Genomic DNA, 25,773 nt, shown 5'->3' on the forward strand with positions numbered 1-25,773 from the left:
GGGAAATACAGGCTCTGATTCCGATCTTCGGGCCGTTATCCCGGGTTTCGGTCAGGTTGACGCTGCGGCTTCTGGGGCTGATGGCCTCCTGCATCCTTCTGGTGCATCACGCTCGGTGGCGGATGTGGGCTCTGCAGTGGGACCTGAAGTTTCAGTGGGCCCAGCACCGGAGCAACCTGTCCGACCATGTCCTGATCTCGGAGGGCACTGCGAGACAGCTGCAGTGGTGGCTCACGGACCGCGATTGGGTCAACGGCAGATCCCTCTCCCTTCCCCAACCGGAGCACGTAGTTGTGACGGACGCGTCCCTCCAAGGCTGGGGAGGCCACTTGGGAGAGGCGGAGATCAGAGGACTCTGGTCTCCGGCGGAGTCCCGGCTCCATATCAATCTGTTGGAGCTACGGGCGATTCGTCTGGCACTGAAAGCATTCCTCCCATCTATCCGAGGGAGTGCAGTGCAGGTGTTCACGGACAACACCACCGCCATGTGGTACTGCAACAAACAGGGCGGTGTTGGGTCGTGGACCCTTTGCCAGGAGGCTCTGCGCCTCTGGCAATGGCTGGAACATCAGGGCGTGACTCTGGTGGTTCAACACCTGGCAGGTTCTCTGAACGCCAGGGCGGACGAACTCAGCCGTCGGTGCTCGATGGATCACGAATGGCGTCTGAACTCGGACGTGGCGCAAGGCCTCTTTCTGCGATGGGGAGAGCCTTGGTTAGATCTATTCGCCACCGAAGAGAACGCGCAATGTCATCAGTTCTGCGCATTGGAATTTCCAAGGCGGCACTCGCTCGGAGACGCTTTTCGTCGCGAGTGGAGCTGCGGTCTGTTGTACGCCTTTCCGCCTATACCTCTTCTGCCCAGAGTGCTGAAGAAGATCAAGCGCGACCGGGCACAAGTCATCCTTGTGGCTCCGGACTGGGCACGAAGGTACTGGTATCCCGAGCTACTCAGTATGTCAGTCGATCCCCCGGTTCGTCTGCCTCTTCAGGAGGACCTTCTGTCGCAGCAGCAGGGGACGGTCCTCCACCCGAACCTGTCCAGTCTCCACCTCCATGCTTGGAGATTGAGCGGCGACAGTTGAGGCCATTTGACTTGCCTCCTGAAGTTTGCAACATCATTCTGGCAGCCAGGCGTCCCTCCACAAAGACGGTATACGCCTGCAGGTGGAACAGATTTGTGGCATGGTGCACAGCAAAGGCTGTGGATCCCCTCAATGCCCCTCTCTCTGAGGTTCTTCTCTTCCTTCTTTCTCTTGCCCAGCAGGGCTCTGCTCTGGGCACTATCAATGGCTATCTTTCGGCTCTTTCAGCCTTTCTGAGGCTGCCTGACCAACCTTCTTTGTTCAAGTCCCCTATCGTAAATCGATTCCTGAAGGGCATCACTCATACCTTTCCTCCTGTTCCCTTCGTGATGCCTCAGTGGGACTTGAACCTGGTTCTAATATTTCTGATGTGCGCTCCCTTTGAGCCACTTCACAACTGTCCTCTTCGCCTTCTTTCTTTGAAGACTGCCTTCCTGATAGCCATCACCTCTGCCAGGAGAGTGAGTGAGCTCCAGGCTCTCTCTTGTAAGCCTCCTTTCCTTTCAGTCCATCCGGACAAGGTTGTTTTGAGGACTAGGCCCTCCTTCTTGCCTAAGGTGGTCACGGCCTTCCACATTGGGCAGTCCATCACATTGCCCACCTTCTTTCCGCCTCCGCACTCCTCGAGAGAGGAGGAGAGGCTCCACCGTCTGGACCCAAAACGTGCGCTCTCATTCTATCTGGATCGCACACGCCAGTTCCGGGTGGATGATCAACTCTTTGTTGGGTACGCGGGCGCTAAGAAAGGAAAGCGGTGCACATGAGGACCATCTCTCGATGGATTATCATGTGCATCCAGGCGTGTTACTCCTTGGCTAAGAAGGAACCCCCTGTTGGGCTGAGGGCTCATTCCACTCGAGCCACGGCCACTACAACTGCCTTGGGCCGAGGTGTGCCCTTGCAGGACATTTGCCAGGCAGCTACGTGGGCCTCGTTGCACACGTTTGCTAGGCACTACTGCCTGGACAGTCAAGTCTGGAGGGACGGCTATTTTGGCCGTTCCGTTCTCCAGGACTTTCTGGTGTAAGTATTGGTTCGCAGACCCACCACCACGGGGATGGTATTGCAGGGGTATCTATTCTAAGGTAAGGAATCTATCACTAACGTGTCTCTTTCAGATGCACAAGTTACTACTTATGTAACGATATATCTGTAAGAGACATTAGTTATTGATAGATTCCTTACCGACCCACCCATCCTCCCCGTTCTGCGAACCGATATCTAGGGTTAAGGTCATCCCCTTTCAGGGCCTTAGTTTCTTGGCACCAGTGTCGGTTTTTGTCATGGCTCTGCGCTTCTGGCGCGGAAAAGCTGTGGCTAAGAACTGACGTCAGCACGCGGAGGCGGCGTCTAAGTACTCCGACGACGTCATCACGGCGCCCACGGCGCCCACGACGCCGACGACGGACGCGGAGCCGCAGACGACGCCTACCGACGCGCAAGGGTACTGCTACGCAAAACTTTCCGGATCCAGTCTGACGTCTGGGGATATTCTAAGGTAAGGAATCTATCACTAACTAATGTCTCTTACAGATATATCGTTACACAAGTAGTAACTTGTGCATTATCAATCAAAGTCATTTTACAGTGCGTTGCTACATCCACAGAGGTGTCTCGGCGCTCAAAAGCAAGACTGAAGAATAGAATCAGCCATTTATGTCTATACTCGAATGAGCTAGGTTTTTAAATCTTTCCTGAAACAGTGTTCAGACTCGGCCATGCAATGATGGATGGGCAGGGTGTTCCAGAGCTTGGCTGTCAGTACCGAGAAAGCCCTACCGCCTCGACAAACTGGCAGACCTCGGGTTGCACAAAAGTGGCAGGTGGTTAGAGCTCAAGGCTCTCTCCTGATGGTACTGACTAAGCCAATTTCTCAGTTATTGAGAAATAGGCTTAGTCAGTACCAGAAAGTAATAGTGGAAATACTTAAAGTAGGCAGTCTAATGTATTACCTTTCTAATGTCAGAACAGCCTCAAACGCACTAACGTCATGTTCTAATTGTTTGTGTCATATGCAAGCTACTTTCTTCTGTTTACTATCACAACTAATTATTTCCTTTGGTGGTTATTATCTTGACCTCCGGATATTTCAGCTCTGCAACAAACTTTCCTTTTGAAATTGCTCTTCCTTCTATAAACCTGTCCTCTTGTCTCTTTTTTCTGTTCTGTTTTCTTGGCACAGGCATAGGCAGAGTATCATTGGGAGCTTTCTTAGGTAGGTGTTGACATTTTTTCGTTGATACATTGTGCAAATAATTTAACATATTGTGCTCAAAATTACAAGATTTCATGTGAGATCTTCCATCAATATGAACTATTTGTCAGCGACAAAATGACACAGTCACATTAGCAATAAAAACGATTTTGACTCATAAGCAAGTGATTGTTGTAGAAAAGGAAATTTTAAAGGCACATGTCGTTTACATGCCATCAAGTACCCCTTATTCGCTAAGAACACTTACATATCGCATCAGGCTTGGCAAAAGATGTTAGGCGCAACATTTTATCTCAAGATTTAAAGATGTCCTTTCAAAATAAATCTAACATTATGTATCAGTTTCACCATTTCATTTTCAAATGTTTGTTCTTATCACTCTTGTGCATGCAATTTCAAAAGTTGCTTCTGGTGTAAAGGTTGTAAAAATTACATTGAAAGCACACTCAACCAAGGTATTTGCCTACTAGGATTGTTGTACAAGTTGACTGTGATATGTTAAGGACCATTTGGTGCAGTTGCATGTGTAAAGGGCTGGATATTATAATCCTTTACATCTACTTCCCTGAAGAGTAGAAAGGACAGGTTCTCACCAAACCAGAGATAAATGTATCACAGATTCATTTCAGCACATTCTAGGCATCATTCTCACGCTCTACCTTGATATTATAAAGACTTTGATCATGAAAATGCTGCAATCGGAAAGAGATGTGAGATCACCAAATTAGACATTTTCACTCGTTGAGCCAACTAATAAGATCAGAGGCCTGCGTGTATTACTTCTTCAGAGTTCTCTTCGTCAAATGTGCCAAAACGGCTGACTAGATTCGGAAATGTTGCAGCAATTCCCACAGTGGCAATTCTGTAAAACGCATTCTATTCTGTTTTCTAACTGTAAGTCATACTTGGATTGTAAAAGGAAAATGCTGGTGCCGCCCTCCAGACTTAGTGTGTGTGTTTTTCTGTAAGCCAAGCACCATGCAGGAGTGTGTAGTTTTTCTGACCTGACACACTAGGCCTGCAAGGGAGAGGGAGACAAATCTCCTTATGGCCTGTCACAAATAAGAGAAATTGACATCTCAAGCGTTCTTAGAGATAGTGTGACTTAGGTAGGGACAGTGACTGCCATAAGAATGAAAACATAAACAATCTGTCTTGTGTTTCCATTGGTGGATACACAGATGGGAACAGTAGCAGAGCAAATTCACGAGTGCATGTCCTCCTCAGACCCTATGCACTTTCTTCAATAGTTAAGTTTTCAACAGAAAATCTAAACGAATGAAGACATTCAGACAGGTAATGCTTTCTAAGTTAGACTTACAGCTGAAGCTGGAATCCTCTTGTGTCCCCATTCCACCAACCCCAGGAGCGCACAACCCCTCCGTGGTGCCACTGTCAACCTCACCCTTGCAGGACTTGACCCCTGTCTGCTGCCACTGTACAATATTTAAACCCATGACAGCATCAACATCAGATCTGGCATTTCCTACTCTTCGCACCAAAATGATTAATAGGATAACTAACTAAAAACTGCATGGTTTTATTGAGGTGACTAAAAAATGTTACCTGACCACGTCTTACATCCTCTTTCAATCGAACATAGATGTTCTGGAATTCATAAACGGGTTAACGTTGCCCAGAAGGCGATTGTCTCTTCCTTTTAGTCCTCCCTTTAAAGAAAATGTAAATTAATCACAGTAATTGCAAAAATGCACAGATGTTATATTCACTTTTGTCACCGGTAAGGCCGTGCTTCTACTTTAGGCCTTTCACTGCGCCCCACTAGCTCTGAAGGACCTAGACCTAGAAGCCGCATGTGTCCATAATGTGTCTGCACGATTAGGATTAGTGGTCCACAAGCTCCCTCATTATAGTTTTTCCATGCCTCGAGACGTACATAACTCCCAATTTCTCCAAGGTCCCATAGGTGCCACTCTGGCTTCTGCCCATATCCAAAGCGTCAGGTGCTACGCGAACAGCTGTCACCAAATGAATGTCTTGGAGCTAAATCATTTGATAAGAAATGGGAGACTCTTTATAGACAGGCAACACCGTGGCCACTCGCTACTAGCCTAGCTCTTGTGTCAGTTGACTAAATCTAAAAATCTAAATCTGATATTTGTAAAGTGTGAACTACTCCCCCCTCAGGCGCTGGGGGCCACCGGGGAAATTAAGTGAGCTATTGCCCAGAATCACATGGAGCCGAGCTGATCTGCCGCCAGGGTTTGAACTGTGAGCCCTGCGCTCCGTAGTCAGCTGCCCTGGCTGCTGCGCCACACCTCGCCCTTGACTAGGAAAATGTTGCAGGTATCATTCACTGGAGGAGGGCATTCACCTTTTGAGCATTTTGGTATTTTAGTCATACCTTCCTGGTATGCAAAATATAGAGGGTGAAATTTGAGCAAGTGCAACGTTGATTCCCATGAGCAGGACCTCAATGAGGTTGTTTGTGAACTTTTTTATTCTGGGTGACTCCAGAGATTGATCTGTTTGCCACAAAGCAAATTCAATGTGCATGATCTGTGCTTCCTAAAAACCTTTACTGGCTCAGGAAATGTTCTTGCTGCAGTACATTTTTGAAAGCTAGCCAAGGAATCTGCATGTGTTTCTTAATTGGTGGGAAGAGGATCTCCTGTATCAGGATCGGGGACAAGTATAGAACGCCTCGGCAGTACAGGTTAACTTGTAAGCATACTACGGGAGGTACTGACCTATGATTTTCTCTGGTATTACACAGTCTAACAGTGATATCCTTTGTGGCTCCAGAATTATGTTTATGCTATCTAAACACCAACACATGTGGCCCGATTTTGGCCACTGAATTCTTGAAAGTGGCCTTAGACATCTAAAATGTTTCTTGAATCATGTTTCAGTTGTTGTGTTTGAGACAGTTCTGACAACCAAGATGTCTCCACATAGACCCGTGGTCTGTGTGGCTGACATTGGTGCCTATGGTGACAAATGTCCTGGACGTTAATCATGACGATGTCCCATAACACACACGTGGTAACCCAGAACCCTGGAGCTCACTTGTGAAGCCACTGATGTATACTGAGGAGCCTCTTACACTTCTGAGCCAGCAGTACCCTGATCCACAAGAAAGGCTGATGTTCTCAACAGAATGTTCTTGCAGGGACTGTGTCGCCGTTCTAGCGCTTAGTCTCAGGCTATTTGGAAGAAAAATGCTTGGTGGTTCAAAATCCCCGGGTAGTAAAGACTGCTGAACCCTCTGCTCAGTTCCAAGTCCAAAGCCTTTCACTACTGCACAGGACCTGTAGCGGAGCTGCCCTGTGTGCAGAACCCTGCAGAGTATAGAGCACCGCTTGACAACACTTGCACATAAGACAATTATTAGAAGGGAAGATTTCTTTATCATTGGTATGAAATACATGAATCCTCCAAATCTTTTTTCCTGGCATATCTTAGTTCTGTTAGAAACAAAACCAGCACTTGAGGAGTTTTCAGAATGAAGTTGAACCAGGTATACGTCACCTATGCTGCATTTCTGCCATGCTGCGGGGGGGTCAAGCAGCAGTTAATGACTTATTTTCGCTTTTCTTTCCGCAGATGTTGCCTTTATCACCACCTTGACCTTCCTGTGGAAAGTGTCCGCCATCACGGTTGTGAGCTGCCTTCCACTCTACATTGTCAAGTACTTGAAGCGCAAATTTTCTCCTCCCAGTTACTCCAAGCTGACGGCGTAGGAAGGCCGCAGGCACATTCCACTCCGGGTGGGGCACTGTCCCCGCCGTCCCGACGTGCTTCCCAGACCCCTGTGGGGGGCCACAGAGTTACAAGACTGCCAGGGAAGCCAGCCGAGCACAAGAAGGATCTCCTGACCCGACACTCCCTAGACAAGAGCTCCGAAGGCACTCCCCATCTGACAGAGGGCCACTGTTGTCTTCAGCATCGCAACTTCTCCTTTCGGACTCACACGAAGGATTCATGCCGAAGACACCTTTTGTTTGATATTTTTCAATATGCACTAGACTGTTTTTATTACTGTTGAGGCTGATGATTTTAACAAAATGAAGATGGAAGGAACGCAGTTTGCTGTAATTGTTGCCCCGCCGCGGTCTGATGCTCAGACTTGTCTTCTGTACACGTGTACTCCAACACTCAGTACCATCCAAGCCAGGGCCTATAGATGCTGCCTGCCGCCGCCACTTGTATGTATGTATTCTGCTATATTAGGCCTTGACGGGTAGTCACTATATGGACTAGGACAGATGTCTACATAGCACATTGTTACCATAGGAGCTGCTATTGTCGCGATCCCTTCCCCAGTTAATCTATATAGTCATTTCTAGCGCCTCAACAACATTGGTGGCACTTCCACGAAGGGATACTGACACCAAAGATGCACAAACGCCATACTGTTTCTGTACATCATTCTGCGTAGCTGCCGACGTATAAAGCTACTTAAAGGTATACCTGGCTAACACCTATATATTTTGAAAGTCTGTGACTATTTTGTAGCAGTAACACATATCTACTCAACGGTTGGCACAATACAGTTCTGAACACTCTAAAGTTCCGAGGCCTGTAATCTCGGTGCAGTGTTAAGACTTCCATAGACCGTACGCAGACCGTCTATTGGTGTATTTACTCATATACATATATACTGAAAGTTTAACTTTAATACGTATTCACGTGAAAAACTAAGATGAAAAGGGGAGATTTTTTATGCAAGGCAGTGCGTTACGAGGGTGTCAACGAAAGGCCTAGTGATGGCAGACCGGTTGGGTGTACTTGAATAAGGTTTTTTCTAGCTTTCGACATCCATTCATATTGGCTTGGATGCTCGTGGGCCGCATGCCTCGTTGACTTCGTGTTGGTATTCCTTTGCATTGACCTGTAATCTGTTTACGTAGGTTTCTCAGGTAAAATGCGATACAGGCTTAATGTTACGGTAGGAAAATCCTTCATCTTCCACTGGTTTCTTTTTATCTTATGGTCAAGGCTTCTGACTTAATGTGGCAATAGCTTAGGGTACCACACATACCATAAGAGCGATGATATACTACTGTTCTACAGAATGACACCGTCAAAAAAGTTATGTTCCAAAATCGATGCACTGCACGGTGACCCAGGGCAATGTTTCCTTCTTTACTTCCTTTTGTTGTGGTATCTTTATTTCAGGAAAATGTATTGGCATTGGACTACTGTTTACGAAATATTAACCCTGTAGTCCACATCCAGTTCTGAAAAACACGTGAATATTTTAAAGAATGTTTTGGGACCAACTTTGAAGCAGACCGTTTATTCTGTTCTTCTTTTTTTGCACTCTACGACTGATATGGCATTTATTGGTTCTTTTGAGCTTAATTACTAAGAGTTTCTGCTATTACCTGTGGAAGACATTTATTGGTTCTTTTTAACTTAATTACTAAGAGTTTCTGCTATTACCTGTGGATGGTTTGCACTTAATGTATTCGTCCAAGTGCCAGCATATGAAACTAAACCACCGTTCCCGTTGCACAGTACAGATCTCAGGCAAAAGTCCCGTCTACTCACCTTATACAGGTTTGTGTGCAAGAATGACTATTTCCTAAAACCGATTTCTGCACAACGTTTTGGTTTTTATCACCATTTATTTTGTTTCGTATGCTTTTATTTTGATTTTTCATTTAAGTAACATGACTTATTATCAGAGCAATAAAGCTTAATTTCTACTAATTTATGTTGCATGTGATTTGTATTTGTAAAAGAGTTTCTTTTCTAACGTAAACATTACAGATCTATAAAAAAAAATCATATATGCGTACTCTTCCCACAAGATGTCGCCATTTCCTCACGCAGAACTTACAGCAACGTTTAGTTATTGTAGGTGAATGAGAAGCAACGATTAAAACGTGTTTAGCTGATGAACACCAAACAAGTGTTGAGTGCCTTTGCCTCTGAATGTATGGATAATGCCTAGGCACTATTTATTTTCAGAATGCAGTTTATACATGAAAAAAAAGAATAATTACACTTTTGTATTCTAACCAAACCGGAATGACATTCGAGTGGGTGATATGGGGACGGTGATGACAATACATCTTAGGGGAATTTAAACGTTCAGAAAATCAATCATCCCCTAACGTTGACGGTACGTACGTATGTATATATATTAAAGAAAAGAAAGTAAAAAGAAAAGCTGAAGACATTTTTCTTCCCTATCTGTGAGTTAAAAACACTAATTTGTGTAAGGAGGAGCGCTGTTACACTCATAACCCGTATGCCCTGCTGCTGGTTTAGTAGGTGCTGAGATTCTTTTTTCTGTTCTTAGCAAGTTGGTCATCTAAAATCTGTAGATTTGTAGTTTATCTACCCTTTTTAGGTCTCACTTAGTCAGCGCGCATGCGCTGCTCGGAGAGACATTTAGTAGCGGCTTTGGGAAGTGCTCCCAAAGCGGCCACCAGCTTGCTAGAACGCGCACAAGCATGCGCGATCTCTTTCACTTTTGCGTGGGCGCTCACAACTCCTGTTCGCGCCCGTGCTTCACATTCACTTTTTTGTGCTGTTGCGGCGCACGCATTAGTAGACCAATGCTTGTTTTTATTTTGAGGCTTATTCTAATCTGAAAAGTGTATATATTAATGTAGAGCGCTAACATGCATGCTTCGCTTATACATAGACTTATTTAGAATAATACTTGAATAATGCCCTTTTTGTTGCATTAGAACAATTACTCAGCGTAGCTAGGATTCCAGTGGACAGTTCATCAAAACTTCCCAGTTGGATATGGCCGCATTAGCACGCAGCACTCACGTCTGCTTCTAGTACATCAATGGCCTTGCCCTCCTTCCATGTTCATTGTGTGAGTTTTGGCGGGTGATTTGGTTGTGTGCACTCTCGCCGGCATGAGCTGTGCGCGTGCGCAGTAAGCGCGTGACAGCGGCTCTCACCCAGCCATGGATGATTATGATCTGTACGGAGTGGAGGACGATGACTTCGAGAGCCAGTTTGCTTTGGAGCTGGAGGCTCTGGCAGAGCTAGAGGGTGAGCAGAGGAGGGTAGCCTGCTGTAAGTATGGTGACTTCGCTGTGTTGCCATCAATGTGGCATACAGTGACATAAGCAGCCTGATGCATCAGAGTAGGCAGAATGACAACACATCATGAATCTATTGCCCTCACTGCTGCAAAGTGGCCTCAGGTCATTATGCCACCTTCTGCTACCATTACCTTAGCATGGTGTTGAATGACATCGCCCTATTACATGAAGTCTTTGCATGGTACGGCACACACTTGATTCTATTGTAAACAAAATGAACATGTCTATCATGCCTGGGTCTGACACTGCTAGCGCACGAAAAAATACATAAACACAAATATATAATCTTATAGCAGGTGGACATTAACGCATGCCATGCTGACATTCTTATCCTGACTTTGTTTTCTAGCTACCTTAAAAAGGAAGCATATCCATATATAGGTTATACGTGCTGCATTCGTTATTTATATGCTTTTAAAAAAAATAGTAATTAAATCTTGCATCCATAATTTAGATGTTATTCTACTATGTTGATGTATTGTTTTCTATGTTGTGGTCACTGTACCATCTGGGATATCACCATGCCCTTTCTAATGAATGACTTCATCACTGTGTCGTATGAGGAAAATTCAATGTCCTTAGCTCTGTGCTGATGTCATCATGTATTATGGTAATGCCAGCCCGAAGTTGCTGTTCTTGGAAAGACTATGCTCATAGAGTAAGGCCTTGTACAGACAAGATTTTGTGAGCCAAGGTTTGCAGATGTAGTGTCATATTAAGGACCGCTTCCAACAAGGATTTGCTGTATTTTTTCATTTGGCGCGCGCGGGGTCTGGGGAAGCCCACTGATTTGGGTATTATATCTTAATGCTGTTTATACTACTGAACATATTTACAAACAAAAACACACACACAACCAAGCAACCACACACACACAACCACACACACACACACAATCACAAACACAACCACAACCACACAAACAACCACACACAACAATACACAACCACACACACACAACCACACCCAAACACACATCCACACACACACCCACACCCGCACCCAGAACCGCACCCACACTCACAACCACACACACAACCACACCCGCACACACAACCACACACACACAACCACACACACAACCACACCAAGCATTGGCATAGCCAACAGGTTTCGCCTTTGGGACCTTATAAGTGTTTAGCCAGGCAACAGTTGATGTGGTTGCACAAAGGATATTTAACTGCATAAATAAATACTTAGAAGGTCCCAAAAGCGAAACTATTGGCTATGCCAATGCTTGGTGTGGTTGAATGTATGGTTGTCTGTGTAGTTTGTGCTATATAAAAAAAACAATCACAGTGCAATAGGTCTCACATTATTGAATCTTTGAGCTGCTAGTGTTGCATTATTATTAGCAATGCCAACAGCTCAAACTTTTATAATGCGAGACCTATTGCATTGCAAATGCTTGTCAAGATTTGTGATGCCCCACCAGGCCATTGGTCCACTTCTTTGGAATCTGTGTTTTTCATGTGCTGGCAATACTTAGCTTATAGTGCTTCGAGGCTGTCCTTGCTCTCAAGAACTTGAAAGATTGAAAAACGACCTGACTGCAGTTATCTAGTGTCTCTCTTTTGCCTCAACATGGATAAACTGGAAATACTTATTTTTGACGACTCCCTTGCTGATCAAATGACTGGTGGCTTTCTGAATTAAGGGCCCTCCAACCTCAATTGGCCAATATTTTAATTATTCTGAATTTCCTGTAATCTCGCAATGGTGGGGGAGCCTTGTCTACGATTAGCGAAGAAAGGTGGAACTATCTGTGGCCACAATTGAGATTAAGTTGTGATCGCCTTCGCTTCAGGAAATGTCTGAAATGTAGCTTTTCAGTAGTCTCTAAACTGACCTAATTTTTCTTGGAGTGGTGATCTTAAATAGCACCAGGGTGCCCACTGGGTAACTGTAGCACCCTACATTGTAAATCAAATCAAGCGAAGTATATTCCATGCTTTAGCAGTGGCCACAAAAGCAAGGCCTCCTATTTGTGTACATTTTTATTTTCCAGGGGATACTCATCAAAGTCCTAAGCACTGAATAGTACTGCCCACGTACAGGGACCCCAGAGCGTATACAAAATACATATAATATATATATGTTTAGCCAAAAAACATGTATGTAGTACCTTTAAACATACATTTATACAGTTATATACCTAAAAATGCAGCCTAACATCATTCAACAGGCTAAGATGCCAAAATTGCATTGATTTTCCAGTTAAAATAGAAATACGTTTAAATAGCATTTCTGTAAAAAAAGAACATGCACTCCTCTAGTTTCCCAACCCAGCCTTATATTTTCAAAGAAAATGGCAAGTAATAGCTTCCAATTAGCCTATAGGTGGCATAGAAAAAATCACAACAGTAATAAACTGGCACCCTGCCTTTAAGACCTCAAAGACCTCCCTGCTCCCATCATGCACCGCAGGTGACAGTTAGGTCAGTTCTTTTTTTCCGGCTCCTTCTGTGAAGGAGCATTGAGCTCGTCAATTTGTGATTGTTCTAGCCAGAAATTGGTTTCCTGGTAATTTTCTTCCTTCATTCAATGTTTTTTGACTGCTGGTAACTTTTTAAGTTATTTTCTGACAATTTTAAAAGCTTTTTCTGTCAGAAGTGCCAGCATTGCTCAATAAATGTCCCTCCTGTGGGAAGAAGATGGCAAAGTCTGATCCGCATTCTGTATATTGTGTGTTTGCCATCCTCACAAATCTAGAGAAGTGTTATTATCGCCAGCAATTTTCTAAGAGAACACTTCAAGAAAGAGAGAAGATTAAGCTACATGCCTTGCTGGAGAGAAGAAAAGGATCAAAACATGGCCTTGGGAGCAGTCATGCTTTCAATGTGCCCTTCTCTCAGGTAAAACACAGATCAGAGAAGAAACAACGTCATCCTGCTTCTCCAGCATCAAAATGGAGGCAGATACCTGACTGTTCCCCTTCAGCATCACGGTCCACGTTAGAAAAACATACACAGCTTGCAACGACGTCGAGAGGCAGATCTCCGTCAAAGAGGTCAGAGCCTCCACCGTCAAAAGGCAAGTCGACTTCGAGACATATTACTTCGGGCTCATAGTATGTCAGACCGGAGAAGCATAAGTTGATGTCAAGTCATGGGTCAACGGTGAAGAAACTCCTGCGCCGTCATTCACCAACGTCGATGCAACGGTCAACATCCAGATCTCCGCTGCCATCGTAGCAAGTACGTCCGGCATCAAGAGTGTGCACTTCGAAGACAGGCAGTCGAAGTCGAGGACCCCACCGCAAGCACACAGGCAGTCGGCGTTGAAGACCCTGCCACAGTCGCACAGGTGGTCAATGTCGAAAGCATCATAATCTGTGTCGCCAGCTTCAGTCCGGCGTTCGACTTTGAGAGACGTTTCTGCAGAAGCTTAGACTGTTCTTGTCGATCAAAGAGTCCTACGGCGGCGACTGGCATTACGTCGTCAAGGCCTCCCTCGTCTTCAGTGTAGGTGCTGGGAAAGCCGAGGTCGACGTCGAGGTCCTTTTGATTGACGTCGAGGGAAGCATCTTCTTCTACAGGCATGAACATCGTGCAAATTGCGCCGGAGGGATCTCTGGTTACTGGAAAACAGCCACCTCCTCTTAACCTTTCTCTAAGATGACTACAGAGTGTTCAACATTGGAGTGTTCCACCCAGAAGTCCTGGTTCATACTGCTCTCAAACGTATTCTCCCTCCAGAATCTCTGCTGGTCCTCTACCTGCTACATCTACGGGAAGATTTCCACACTGATCACCAAGGAGAACTAGTTCTCCTTCAGCTCGACATTCCTGATCTAGGACATCACTTAGATGGTCGAGATCTCATCTTTACTCAACATCATGAAGAAGTAGGTGAAGGTCACCTTCATGGTCTTCATCCTCAAAGTCATTAGTGAGAGACTACTCACCAGCCCTGTCTGCTACCCCTCCAGCTAGAGTGTCTCCAGTTGATGACCTGGTCACCTTTAATGAAGTCCTCTGCAGGGGTGCCAACAATATGAGCATTGACATGTGTGTGCCGACTACTTCTTCATCTGTAATATTTGAGGCACTACACAATGTATCCTCGGTAAGGCCTTTACTCCCTCTGGTTCCTGGTCTGCTTGAACCAGCACTGCAGACCTTTTGATCCCCAGTTGCGGTGAGTCCGGCTCCCCCAAGAATTAAAAAAAAGTACAAGGCCCCTGACCAGGATCCACTGTTCCTACGATCAGATCCACCACCGGATCCTGTTACAGTGCCAGAGGCCAGAAAAACACATCCTGGAGCAACATCCTCTTCAGTCCCGCCTGAGAAGGAGAGTAAACACATGGACTCTCTAGTGAAAAGAATGTGCAATACATCAGCATCCTTCATGAAGGTGGCTAGTGCCTCTGTACTTCTGGGGAGGTACGACAGGTCTCTGTGGGACTCTTTGGCTAGATTCACAGGAAACCTGCCCAAGGAAGACCAGCAGAACTTTCATGAGATTTTGCAGGAAGGTGGTCTGGTTGCAAACCAGGTCATTAGCGCAGCTGTGGATGCATTGGATTAAGCAGCACATGGATACTCATGGTATTTGCGCCAGACTTTCAGCCTGGTTGTGGCTCACTTGCCTCAAACCGGAAGCACAACAAAGGTTTATGAATCTTCCTTTCAGTGGCACTTCCTTGTTTGGCACTCATGCAGATGTCCAAGATGAAATCGCAGTTGGATACTCTAAAGGCGGCCGGCCTTGAGAAGCATAAGGACTTTCGACGCAAGTACAGACCATACGACAGTCGGTTTTTCCTACAGAGGGTTCAAGCCCCTCACTTGTAGACTCAACAGCAACAGTCCAGGTCGCATTGCCATCATCATCTGCCAGGTCGAGGAAGGGGAGCACCAAGACCGACACCTTCCTCAATTAAGCAATCTGCAAAACAATGAGCCCTGGCTTCCCCCATCCCCATTGCCCACTCTAGTGGGGGGAAGTATATGTTTCACCTTTACAAGTGGAGTACAATCACAAAAGACATGTGGGTACTCAGTATTGTGCAGAATGGTTACTTGCTCAGATTCAAATCCCCACCTCCTGAAATACCACCGCGGGGAAGGTATGTCCAAGATCACCACTTTTTACAAGCGGAGGTGAACATCCTACTAAAGAAAGACGCTAGAGAAGCATTCCCTTCTCTGCAACGAAGACAGGGAATTTATTTCCCCTTCTTTCTAGTATGAAAAAGAGCTCCTATCCAAAAGTACAGACCAAAACCCAACCTGAGTCTTTTGAACAAGTTCATCCGCAAAGATAAATTTTGGATTTTGGCACTGCACCAGATTTTTCCTCAATTACACCAAGGGGACTGGATGTGCTCCTTAGATCTGCAGGACGCTTATTTTCATGCGCCAATTTCCAAAAAACATCAGAAATTCCTTCTTTTTCAAGTAGCGTCTCAACATTTACAGTTCAAAGTCCTCCCATTTTGGTTCAAATCTGCCCCCTGCACGTTCTCAAAATGCATGGTAGTAGTAGCAGCTTTTTTTCGCAAACAAAATATCTTTGTCTGTCCTTATCTGGACGACTGGTTGCTGAAAAGCTTGTCACCAACTCTGCTGCAGAATCGCCTCTTATTCTGCATACGAGCGCTAAGCAATCTGGGCCTTCAAAACAACAACAAGAAGTCAATTTTCAACCCGACTCAAAAGATTTGCTACCTGTGTGCTTCTCTAGATACCGTAAGTGCAAGTGTGTGTCCTTTGGAGAGGATGTTATCCTCAATACACAAACAAGTGCTTCACTCTCCTTGGTTCTTGCCATCCCACGGTCAGACAAGTGTCCTCACTTCTGGGCTCAATGGCATCCTGCATTTTCATCGTCCTGAATGCCAGACTACAGATGCGTCCTCTGCAGCAAACGCTGGAGAACCAGTGGTCACAAGTTTTGGATCGCTGGGAAGACTTTGTGGTTCTTCCTCAGTCAGCCAAGGATTCAGTCAAATGATGGATGAAACGATTGCATCTGCTGAAAGGAGTTCCTTTCCATCAGGATCTTCACAGTCAGACAATTGTTTCAGATGCTTCCCTCCAGGGTTGGGGGGCTCACATGGGTCCTCTTCAAGTGCAAAGACTCTGGTCAGAGATGGAGCAGAGTTACCATATCAACCTACTAGAGCAGAGAGTGGTACATCTTGCACTCAAATGATTGCTCCCTTCCTTCCGCACATGTTCCCTGTTGATTCAGACGGACAACACCACAATCATGTATTATGTGAACAACAGGGAGGAACTAGGGAGACCCCTCTCACAGGAGTCTAAGACAATATGGAAGTGGCTTCTCGCAAGTAATTTGACCATTTTGGCAATTCATCTCCCAGGTACTCTCAACGTCCATGCAGATTCTCTAAGTCAGAACTTCGTTGAAGCTCACGACTGGGAGCTAAACAACAACATTGCACAGGACATCTTTCATCAATGGGGTGTTCCAGACATCAGCCTGTTTGCAGGCGCAACAAACGCACAATGCCCCATCTTCGCATCCAGGTTTCCCCAGCTAGGCTCCAGAGGGATTGTGCTTTTGATAAAATGGTTGCAGACATTACTTTATGCTTTTCCTCCAATTCCACTCATTCCTCTGATGATCAGTAAGTTCTACGGAGCCAAGACCAGAATGATACTGATCGCACTAGAGTGGCCTCGCCAGTGGTGGTATCCGGATCTTCAACTATCCGAGATAGGAGGTTACCATGCTGACCAGACTTATTATTCAAACGGGGGGTGTTCCACCCCAACCTCTCCTCTCTATGATTGACGGCATGGCTGCTGAGGTCCTCCAGTACAGGCATGTAGATTTGTCTGCAGACTGTATGAACATTCTTAAGGAAGCGAGAAGACCATCCACCAGAAAGTCATCCGATTTCAAATGGAAGTGTTTTTATTTATGGTTCATTAATAATGATCATGATCCCATTCGGGGTCAGGAGCAGGTGATTTTACCATACCTACTGTACTTGGCCAAGTCAGGGCTTCAGTTTTCTTCTTTAAAGGTCCATTTAGCATCTATTACAGCATACAGAAAATCTCCTAAGCAGGTTTCCTTTTTTTAGCTACCTGTGGTTAAAGACTTCCTTGAGGGGTTGAAAAAAGTCCATCCACCAATCAGATCCCGTCCCTTCCATGGGAACTTAACACTGTTCTTGCTAGGTTGATAGGGGGGACACATTTGAACCTTTTCATAAAGCCTCTGTATCACTTGTCATGGAAGGACGCTTTTTTAGTGGCCATCAGCTCTGCTCGCAGAGTGAGTGAGATACAAACTTTGTGCTGTAATGAACCTTATATCCTTTTTCATGCAAACAGGGTGGTCCTTAGAACTCATCCGAGTTTTCTACTTAAAGTGGTCTTGGATTTTCCTATTAACCAAACTATTACTCTTCCTACTTTTTTGCCTAATTCTTCAAATCCTCCGGAAAGGGCCTTGCATTCACTAGACCTGAAGAGGGTCCTGAAGTTCTACCTAGACAAGACCAAGGCATTGAGAAAATCAGACCATCTGTTTTTAATCTATGGTTCCATAAATACTGGCTGTGCAGCTTCCAAACAGTCCATCTCTAGATGGATAGTCTTATGTATCACATTGTCTTACCAGTTGGCCAACAAACTTCTCCCTGGCAAACCAAAGGCTCATTCTACCAAGGGAAAGGCCTCTACCATGGCTTTCTCCATAAAAAATGTACCTATTGCAGGGATTTGTAAAGCAGCCACATGGCGGTCAGCGCATACATTTACTCGCCATTATTGTTTAGACTCTGACACTCAGGCGGATGCTCAGTTTGGGCAAGCCTCTTTAAGTAATCTGTTTAGATGGTTTATCCTTGGAGTGTTTTGCTGCAACTATACTAATGTTCGTCCGCAGGATAGTGGGTATGTGCTTGCTATTCTATTCCGTGCCTATGACTATTGATAAGTATCCCCTGGAATAGAAGGATAAGTTACTTACCTGTAATCCTAGTTCTCTTCCAGGGCTATACTTATCAAAGACATAAGCAACCCACCCACCTCCCCGGACGAATACCTTTAGTATAGTAGTGTTTTCTATCTTGCTGCATGATTCCTACATGTTAGTACACCATAAAACAGACCTGACCTAACTGTCACCTGTGGGGCATGATGGGAGCAGGGAGGCCTTAAAGGCACAATGCCAGTTTATGTGACTGAAGTGGTTTTCTCAATGCAGCCTATGGGCTAATTCCCTGCTATAACTTGCCTTTTTCTTTGAAAATGAAAGCATGTGTTGGAACACCAGAGGAGTGCATGTTCTTTTTTTTTTTTTACAGAAATGCTATATAAACTTATTTTAATTTTAAATGAAATATTCAATGCAATTTTGGCATCTTAGCCTGTTGAATAATGTTAAGCTACATTTTTATGTATATGTATATACATGTAAATATGTATCTTTGAAGTTACTACGTACATGTTTTTTGGCTAAACATATATATAGTAAAACAAAGTGTTCCCTTGAGCGTAATTGAATAGGAAAAGCCGGAGGGTCAAGAAAAAACAATTACAAAATACAAGTAAATATAAAGAATTCTTACAATTTATTAGAAATACAAATGTTAAAAGAAGAGTGGTCCAAATGGAACCCACTCAACACAGGTAAAACAATAAAAGGTTTTTTGACATTCAATATTGGCCAGCAAGATTGAATCACAAGGACAGAAAGAACTGTAAGACATGGAATTTGTGCAATACTGGTTGTATATTCGGACTCTATTATAAACACCTAAGCTATGTGCGCTATAATACAGTATATCAGCAGAGATGTCGAGATCATGAATTATACTGGGTGAAGCGCCGACGCGTTTCTGTGGTTTTCCAAAGTTTTGTCCACCTTTATCAAGACACCATTTAGTTTATGTCGAGGTATTGGGGTCAATATAATTGCCCATAAAGCTTATTCTGGATATAGAAAATGATGTACTGTGGCTTCAACTGAGTCTCTACTACGATGAAGATTCTACATAACTTAAGATACACGCAGAAGTGTGTAATCTCGTGGTTAGGGGTATTTCAAAAGATTGAACCGTGAGAATCATGCTACTGTTGGAGGACCGTACCATGTGTAGTCTACGTATAAAATGAAAACACCTCACACTGAGGTTGTAGGTGGGCAATGACGTCACAACTAGAGAATTATTTGAAAAGGCGATTTTAACATCCCAGAAATGGTTTCCTGGATGGATAAAATTAAGAACCAAATCGGCTCTCTCTCGCCACGAAGCACCGCGTATGCATAGGGAACGGATAAATAACAAACTCCGGCCCTGAATGACATGGAGGGATTCTCCTTGAAAATGGAGAAAACGGTTCGAGTCGAACCGTTAGTAGCGTAGCACATCCTTAGCCTGTGACGTCCTGGCGAGAGGCTTTTTGCATCGTTTTCTCCATTTTCTTTTACTGGTTAGTTAACCCTATTTCCCTTGACTCTAGTTAAGGGGTACCTCTCGCATTTACCCCTAAACATACATATATATATATATATATATATATATATTTATTTATTTATATATATATATATATATATATATATCTTTTGGATATGCTCCGGGGTCCCTCATGTGGGCGGGACTATTCAGTGCTTATGACTTTAATGAGTATGTGCCTCGAAGAGAACTCGGATTACAGGCAAGTAACTTATCCTTCTTGGCATAGCCGCAGATTTGCTTTCGTAAAGCGAAGATGGTGGACCGGGTTGTAAGTAGTGAAGCAAACTTTGCAAATAGGCCTATACTTGTTCCAGAAGGGATTTATTTTCAGAGGCAGAGAACCCTGAAAATGCAGTGTTTGTGAACCGGTTTTCAATGTACCGATTTGAGATGAACTGAATATGAGAGCATTGGTTCAGATCAAGCTCTAATCTATCAGCAGCATTTTCAATGTGCTGGAGTTTAAGGGAACGGTAACCAGGGAAGTCTAGGTATAGAGAATGACAGTTATCAAAGTGAGTTGTACTAAGTGCCTGGATTACAGATCTGCAACAGGGAGAAGGAAGAAACAGTAAATGCTTGAAGAGGATCCTTTGTATAAGGAAATATATCTTTGCTAGTTTATTGATTTATGGAGGGAACATAGCTGGTTGTCAAACATAATACCAAGAAAGCGAGTGGATGAGGCAGGGCACAGTGGAGTTCTAGTTCTGGGGCTACCAGATAGGGTTCCATGGAGAGGAGCCATAACTTGTGCATTATAACATGTGTATTTGTAGCGCTGAATAACAGATGTTTGTTGTTACCCAACTCAATGGTACTCATTTTATCGACCTCAGATGGATGAAAGGCTGAGTGAACCCGCCGGGATTTGACCTGTGACCATGAGGTCGAACACAGGCCCCTGCAGCAGACGCATTAGTCCACTGAGCCACCAGACCTGGCATTCTGTGTGTTAAAAGGGACTGAGTTGAATTACTCAGTCATGGAGAGAGCATCCTGTGGTGGTGCATTTTTATTATAAAAGCTAATCACAAGCCTCCTAGGAAGATACTGACAAAGAAGGTGAAGGAAGTGACCCGATTAGGGCCACCCAGGTCACTCGCGACCACCTCTCTGCCTTCCATACAAATGAAGAGTTGGTCAGACATTAGAGAATACAAACCAAGTATATGCTTATTCAGGTACACTCGAGCGGAGCCCCGTCTGTCCGTCTGTCCAGTTGCTTTGGGGTGCTGCAGAGAGGACTGACATCAGAAAACATGGTGATACATTATGTACAATTCAGAACCAGTGAAGACACGACCAGACTGGAAATTTCCAGACAGAGGCAGCTACACAAAGGAGGTACAGAAGGATAAAGCTCGATCCTGGGACCGGGCACACGCTATCTCTATGCCAAGGTCATTCTGCCTGCGCCCATCGCTGGACTAGTGGGAGCAGGCCTCTATCTAGTGGGAAAGGTATGAGCTAATAAGAACAGTGTATTCATTAGTACAGCAAGGCCTAACTTTGGAGAAAAGGAAAATTATCAAAGCTGCTTCTCGTAGAGGCAGAGAGAGATTAGTTTCGCTCATGGATCAAAATGGCGGACAAACATAAAATGGTGCCGCAAATGCTAACTTATGCAGAACAATATATAAACAACACAGCTAAAGACATTTTGTATTCTAACAGACCCTTCTTTTAGCATTCGCTAACATTTTATATGGTGGGTGGAAAATACATAACAGTCTTATAGGCAAAAGAACATCAATACTCAGAACAATACATATAACTCAATATCAGAAATAGAAGTTGCGAGGGATGATGTAGAAACAAAGATGCCGTAATCGATCTGCATCATTTCCTCAATGTCCTTCTGCAACATGATCACAGCATTCGTTTCATGGACTGATATTTTCTGTTTAGGGGTGAGATCATATACACAGTAGGTGCAACAAGCCAGTAGACAGTGTATACAGAGGCAACATGCAAAAATAATACAAGTAACCACAGTCCGAAAGATGAAAATCTTTCAATCTAATGTTGTTAGCATATTCCAGAACCACCTGATAGGGTCCAAGTACCTGTCTCTTGGTGTATGTCAGACAAAAGTCTATGCAACATTTGTATAGCTGCATACACATTGGGGGCGTGATCAGGTATGTAAACATAACAGCAGTTTCCAATGACGTGACAAGCCCCTCCCCACTCTGCAAGGATGACGTTTAACATCATCCTGTTTTGCAAAGTGACTAATCTCATAGCCTGGAACTCAGCAGTGATATTTGTCATTATTCCAGCAGTTGTATTAATAACCCCCTCCACAAGACTTGTTAGCCAACGAAGTTGAAGACTATTAGCCATGGACCCCCAAAAAGGGATCATGGCATCCTCAAACTGTTGTGAGGTGGTATCTGTCTGATCTATATCCTTTGTGTCAATAACCCTTATGACTTGGGGCAAGTATGTACTCCTACCCTGCAGCTGATAATCTTTATGAAATTGGACAGGGCAGCGTACACAGGGGGAAGGAGGAAAGATAGGTACCACAGACAAAATAGACATTATGGGGTAGGATCAAAGGCAGGCTATTAATCGTTCTCAGTCTGTAGGTGAACCTGCATTCTCTTTCCCCCACCTTTACCACCCGAGTCCGCTGGACACGAAACTAGCTGTTTTGGTGAACACTGACACACCATTTGAAGCCATGTTTTGTTCTTCACTTTTTCATATGTGCTCATACAGGATTTTGGGGACAATGTACCAGAGGTCCTTTGTCCTCCTGATCCTATGGGAGGTAGCCTGTCATGAAAACTTATATACTCTACCACAGTGCGAGAATCAGCAGGTGTCCTAACCAGAGTAGAGAGTTGGAAATGGTAGTGCACAATGACGAACAATTCAAACCAACCTTCACAGCTATCAATACTTGACAATGGCATGGACAACAAATTGTCGCTCTTATGAGTAACTGAAGGGAGCAATCCACAAACCCAACAATTAGTTGAATTGGAGACATCATGAGCTTGATGCAACATTTGTATAAAAACATTATTGGTGTAGGACAACCTATGCGCTGCTTTGTGTGCAGCCAAAGTAACTAAAATGTGCTATGGGGGAGTGGGCATTGTACCAACCAAGAAATGAACAGGAATTTTCTCTTCTAGAAACCATGTTACTCCAAGTATTGTTATTAGCGTAATCACAACAATTAATATGCAAACTATTTTACTCTTTGTTGACCAACCATGCGCTAAACGCGGTGGAGCAAATGGCTGTTCCTCCTCCTCAATCGGTCGACCAAACAGATGCATTATAGAACAAGAAGAGGAATGTAGTAAAACTGATAGCAAATGGTAAGTGTTCCCAGTGCCTGTCAGAGCCTCACTGGTACAGGCGCCTAGTGTTCATCGACATCGGCGCTCTTGAGTACAGACGGTGGAGCTTGCTCAGTCCTAACCTTTCGATGAATCGCACATCGCACAGGATAATGTACCCCACTCATAGGGAGCACATTTGATCTATTCTGTCCAATGCCAGAACAGTGATTAATCTCACAACACCCTAAACTAACACCTTTGGTACTATAGCAAAGTACACCCTAACTTACACAGTCCATCCTTAACTAATCTGACTTCTCCTTTGGTGCACTATTACTCAGCCGAGGATGCAAATTGTACCTGGTGACTCCAGGCACACAGAGGTCAACAAACAGCGACTCCTTAATTGCTCAAATTTCTGGAGGGACCACTGCATTTAGCACATCATCATTCTCTGCATCCATTTTGGTCCACATTAACTTTGCATTGATGAAGGGGACAAACTGAGGTACTTTCTCACACTCAGTGTCCCCAACTCCATCCCTCACCCACTGATCATAGGGCAAGGGTAAGGGTATCCTACGGCAAAGATTGGCATTAATCTATTTCTTTCGGCCCGCGGATTTCACAGCGGTTCGAGTTGACTGGAGGGCCTGTTCAGGTCCCTTTCAACGAATCTCCAAACTCTTCTTCTGCTGAAAGTTCTTCACTAGAACGAAATCTCCAGGCCGAATATCATGTCCGGGCCCCTCTGGTATGGGTGGAAGAGATTCGCGGACCTGTTGATGAATAGAAAGCACATTTTCAGTTAACTGGAAAAGATAGTCTGTCAACAATGGATACTGAATATCAGAAAATCTGTGAGGGCGCGGAACGCCCCAGACATTTGCGGGGGCATCCGAACACGACCTCATAGGGTGACACTCCTGTTCTAGAATTTGCTGTTGTTCTTGTTGACAAAAGAGATAATGGTAAAGCATCTGGCCACTGTAACCCTGTTGTCTCCTGAATCTTTGCTATCTTCAGTTTGAGAGTACCATTGTACTTTTCAACCAAACCTGCTGATTACGGATGGTTTGCAGCATGGAATTTCAGTTGTATGTGCAAACCGTCACAAATTAACTGTATGGCTTTGGCATTAAAGTGACTTCTGTTATCACTCCAGATCAAACAGGGCAAGCTGAAGCGAGGAAATAACTCCTTCAGGAGTACCTTTGCAGTCGCAATGACTGTATTGTGTTTGAGGTAAGCCTCAACCCATTTACTGAATGCACAACCAATCACCAACACGTACTTCAAATTATTGACCCTGTCCAATTCAATGTAATCTAATTGAAGGACCTCAAAAGGGAAGGTAGGTGGTGCAAAATTACCAGGTGGTGTAGGGGTACCTTTTCCAGGATTGTGCATCATGCACACCATGCAATACTACACTAAATGTGCAGCAGTTTTGGGGATGTTGTCATTCTGCCATACAGGGTCTAACAACTTCCAAATACTCTTAGCACTTATATGGGCTGGGCCATGAACCATTGTGACTACAGGAAGAACATATGCACCTGGCAACATCCTTCTTTGCTCCCCTGACTTGTCAATCCAACATCCCACATCATTCAATTGTGCTATACTTTCCTGCTACACTGCTAATTCCTCCACTGTGGCCTCTCTCTGTATTTCTTTCACATTCTCAAGTGCATCTTCAAACATGGTGACCAGGGGCACCCACCTAGCGGGACCTGCATTGAAAATTATTTTCATCGTAGTCTGGGCTGTTTCCTTATCTGCCTGATCTGCAAAAGTATTTCCTTTACCTACATCGTCATTAACTTTCCTATGGGTGCTACACTTTACTATTGCCAATTTCTTAGGGAGTGTCAGAGCGGACAGAAGCCTATATATAAGATGACCGTGCTGAATCTTTGTTCCATGTGAAGTAAGGAGCCCTCTCTCTGCCCAGAACTGCCCTAAATTATGGGCGACTCCAAAGGCGTACTGGCTGTTGGTATAAATATTTACAACCAGTCCCTCACTCAACTCGCAGGCTCGTATTAGGGCAATGAGGTCTGCAGCTTGGGCTGACAGGGAACTCGTGATGTCTCAACTACCATACGCAGCGTAGTAATAGCATAAGCAGCAGTTGTAGTGCCATCTGACAATTTAAAACAAGAGCCATCACCATATAGTTCACCTTGAGGGTCAGATAAGGGAATATCAGTCAAGTCTACCCATCCTTTCATCTCATCTTCCATCCGGAAGTTACAATCATGTACGTCAATCTTATTCTGAGAAGGGAGGGGTAGTAATGTGGCTGGATTCAGAGTGGCACATCGTTTGATTGTACTATGTTTGGTGAACAGTGTTAACTCATAACCTGTCAGCCGTGCACTGGTGAGGTGCTGTGTTTATTGTTTATTTATTGTTTTTTGTAGAGTTTTGTATAGCGCTTGCCAGACCCGAAGGTATTGGAGTGCTTCACAACATGGGTTAAAGCAACATATTTAGGCGGTCGTACACAATTGGAAGTCTCAGAGTATTGAATAACATTACAGGAAAGGAAGACACAGAGAGTCACAATAATGAGCACATGCAAGGAGGGGAAGAGGTATAAGTCTTGGTGTGGCAGTGATTATTACGGATTTTCGGCGGGATGGGGAGTAGAGTGTTGGAACTTCTGAGGTTT

The 25,773-nt window shown here is 44.5% G+C and overlaps 1 protein-coding gene across 2 annotated transcripts in view; it reads left to right on the top strand.

Moving 5' to 3' along the window:
* ATP9B (ATPase phospholipid transporting 9B) overlaps positions 1-8,979 on the top strand; it is a 2,364,768-nt gene extending 2,355,789 nt beyond the window's left edge. Inside the window, exons 29-30 of one of the 2 annotated variants that reach the window (XM_086965515.1) lie at positions 3,268-3,300; positions 6,868-8,979. In XM_086965515.1, the coding sequence (XP_086821641.1) occupies positions 3,268-3,300; positions 6,868-7,004 (170 nt within the window). In that variant the 3' untranslated portion in view covers positions 7,005-8,979. The remainder of the gene's footprint in view (positions 1-3,267; positions 3,301-6,867) is intronic. The other variant, XM_086965516.1, reaches the window with a different exon arrangement.
* Positions 8,980-25,773: the final 16,794 nt, after the last annotated feature.

The sequence above is a fragment of the Lissotriton vulgaris genome, chromosome 4_1 (genome assembly GCF_964263255.1).
Source record: "Lissotriton vulgaris chromosome 4_1, aLisVul1.2, whole genome shotgun sequence".
NCBI classification, from domain to species: Eukaryota; Metazoa; Chordata; class Amphibia; order Caudata; family Salamandridae; genus Lissotriton; species Lissotriton vulgaris.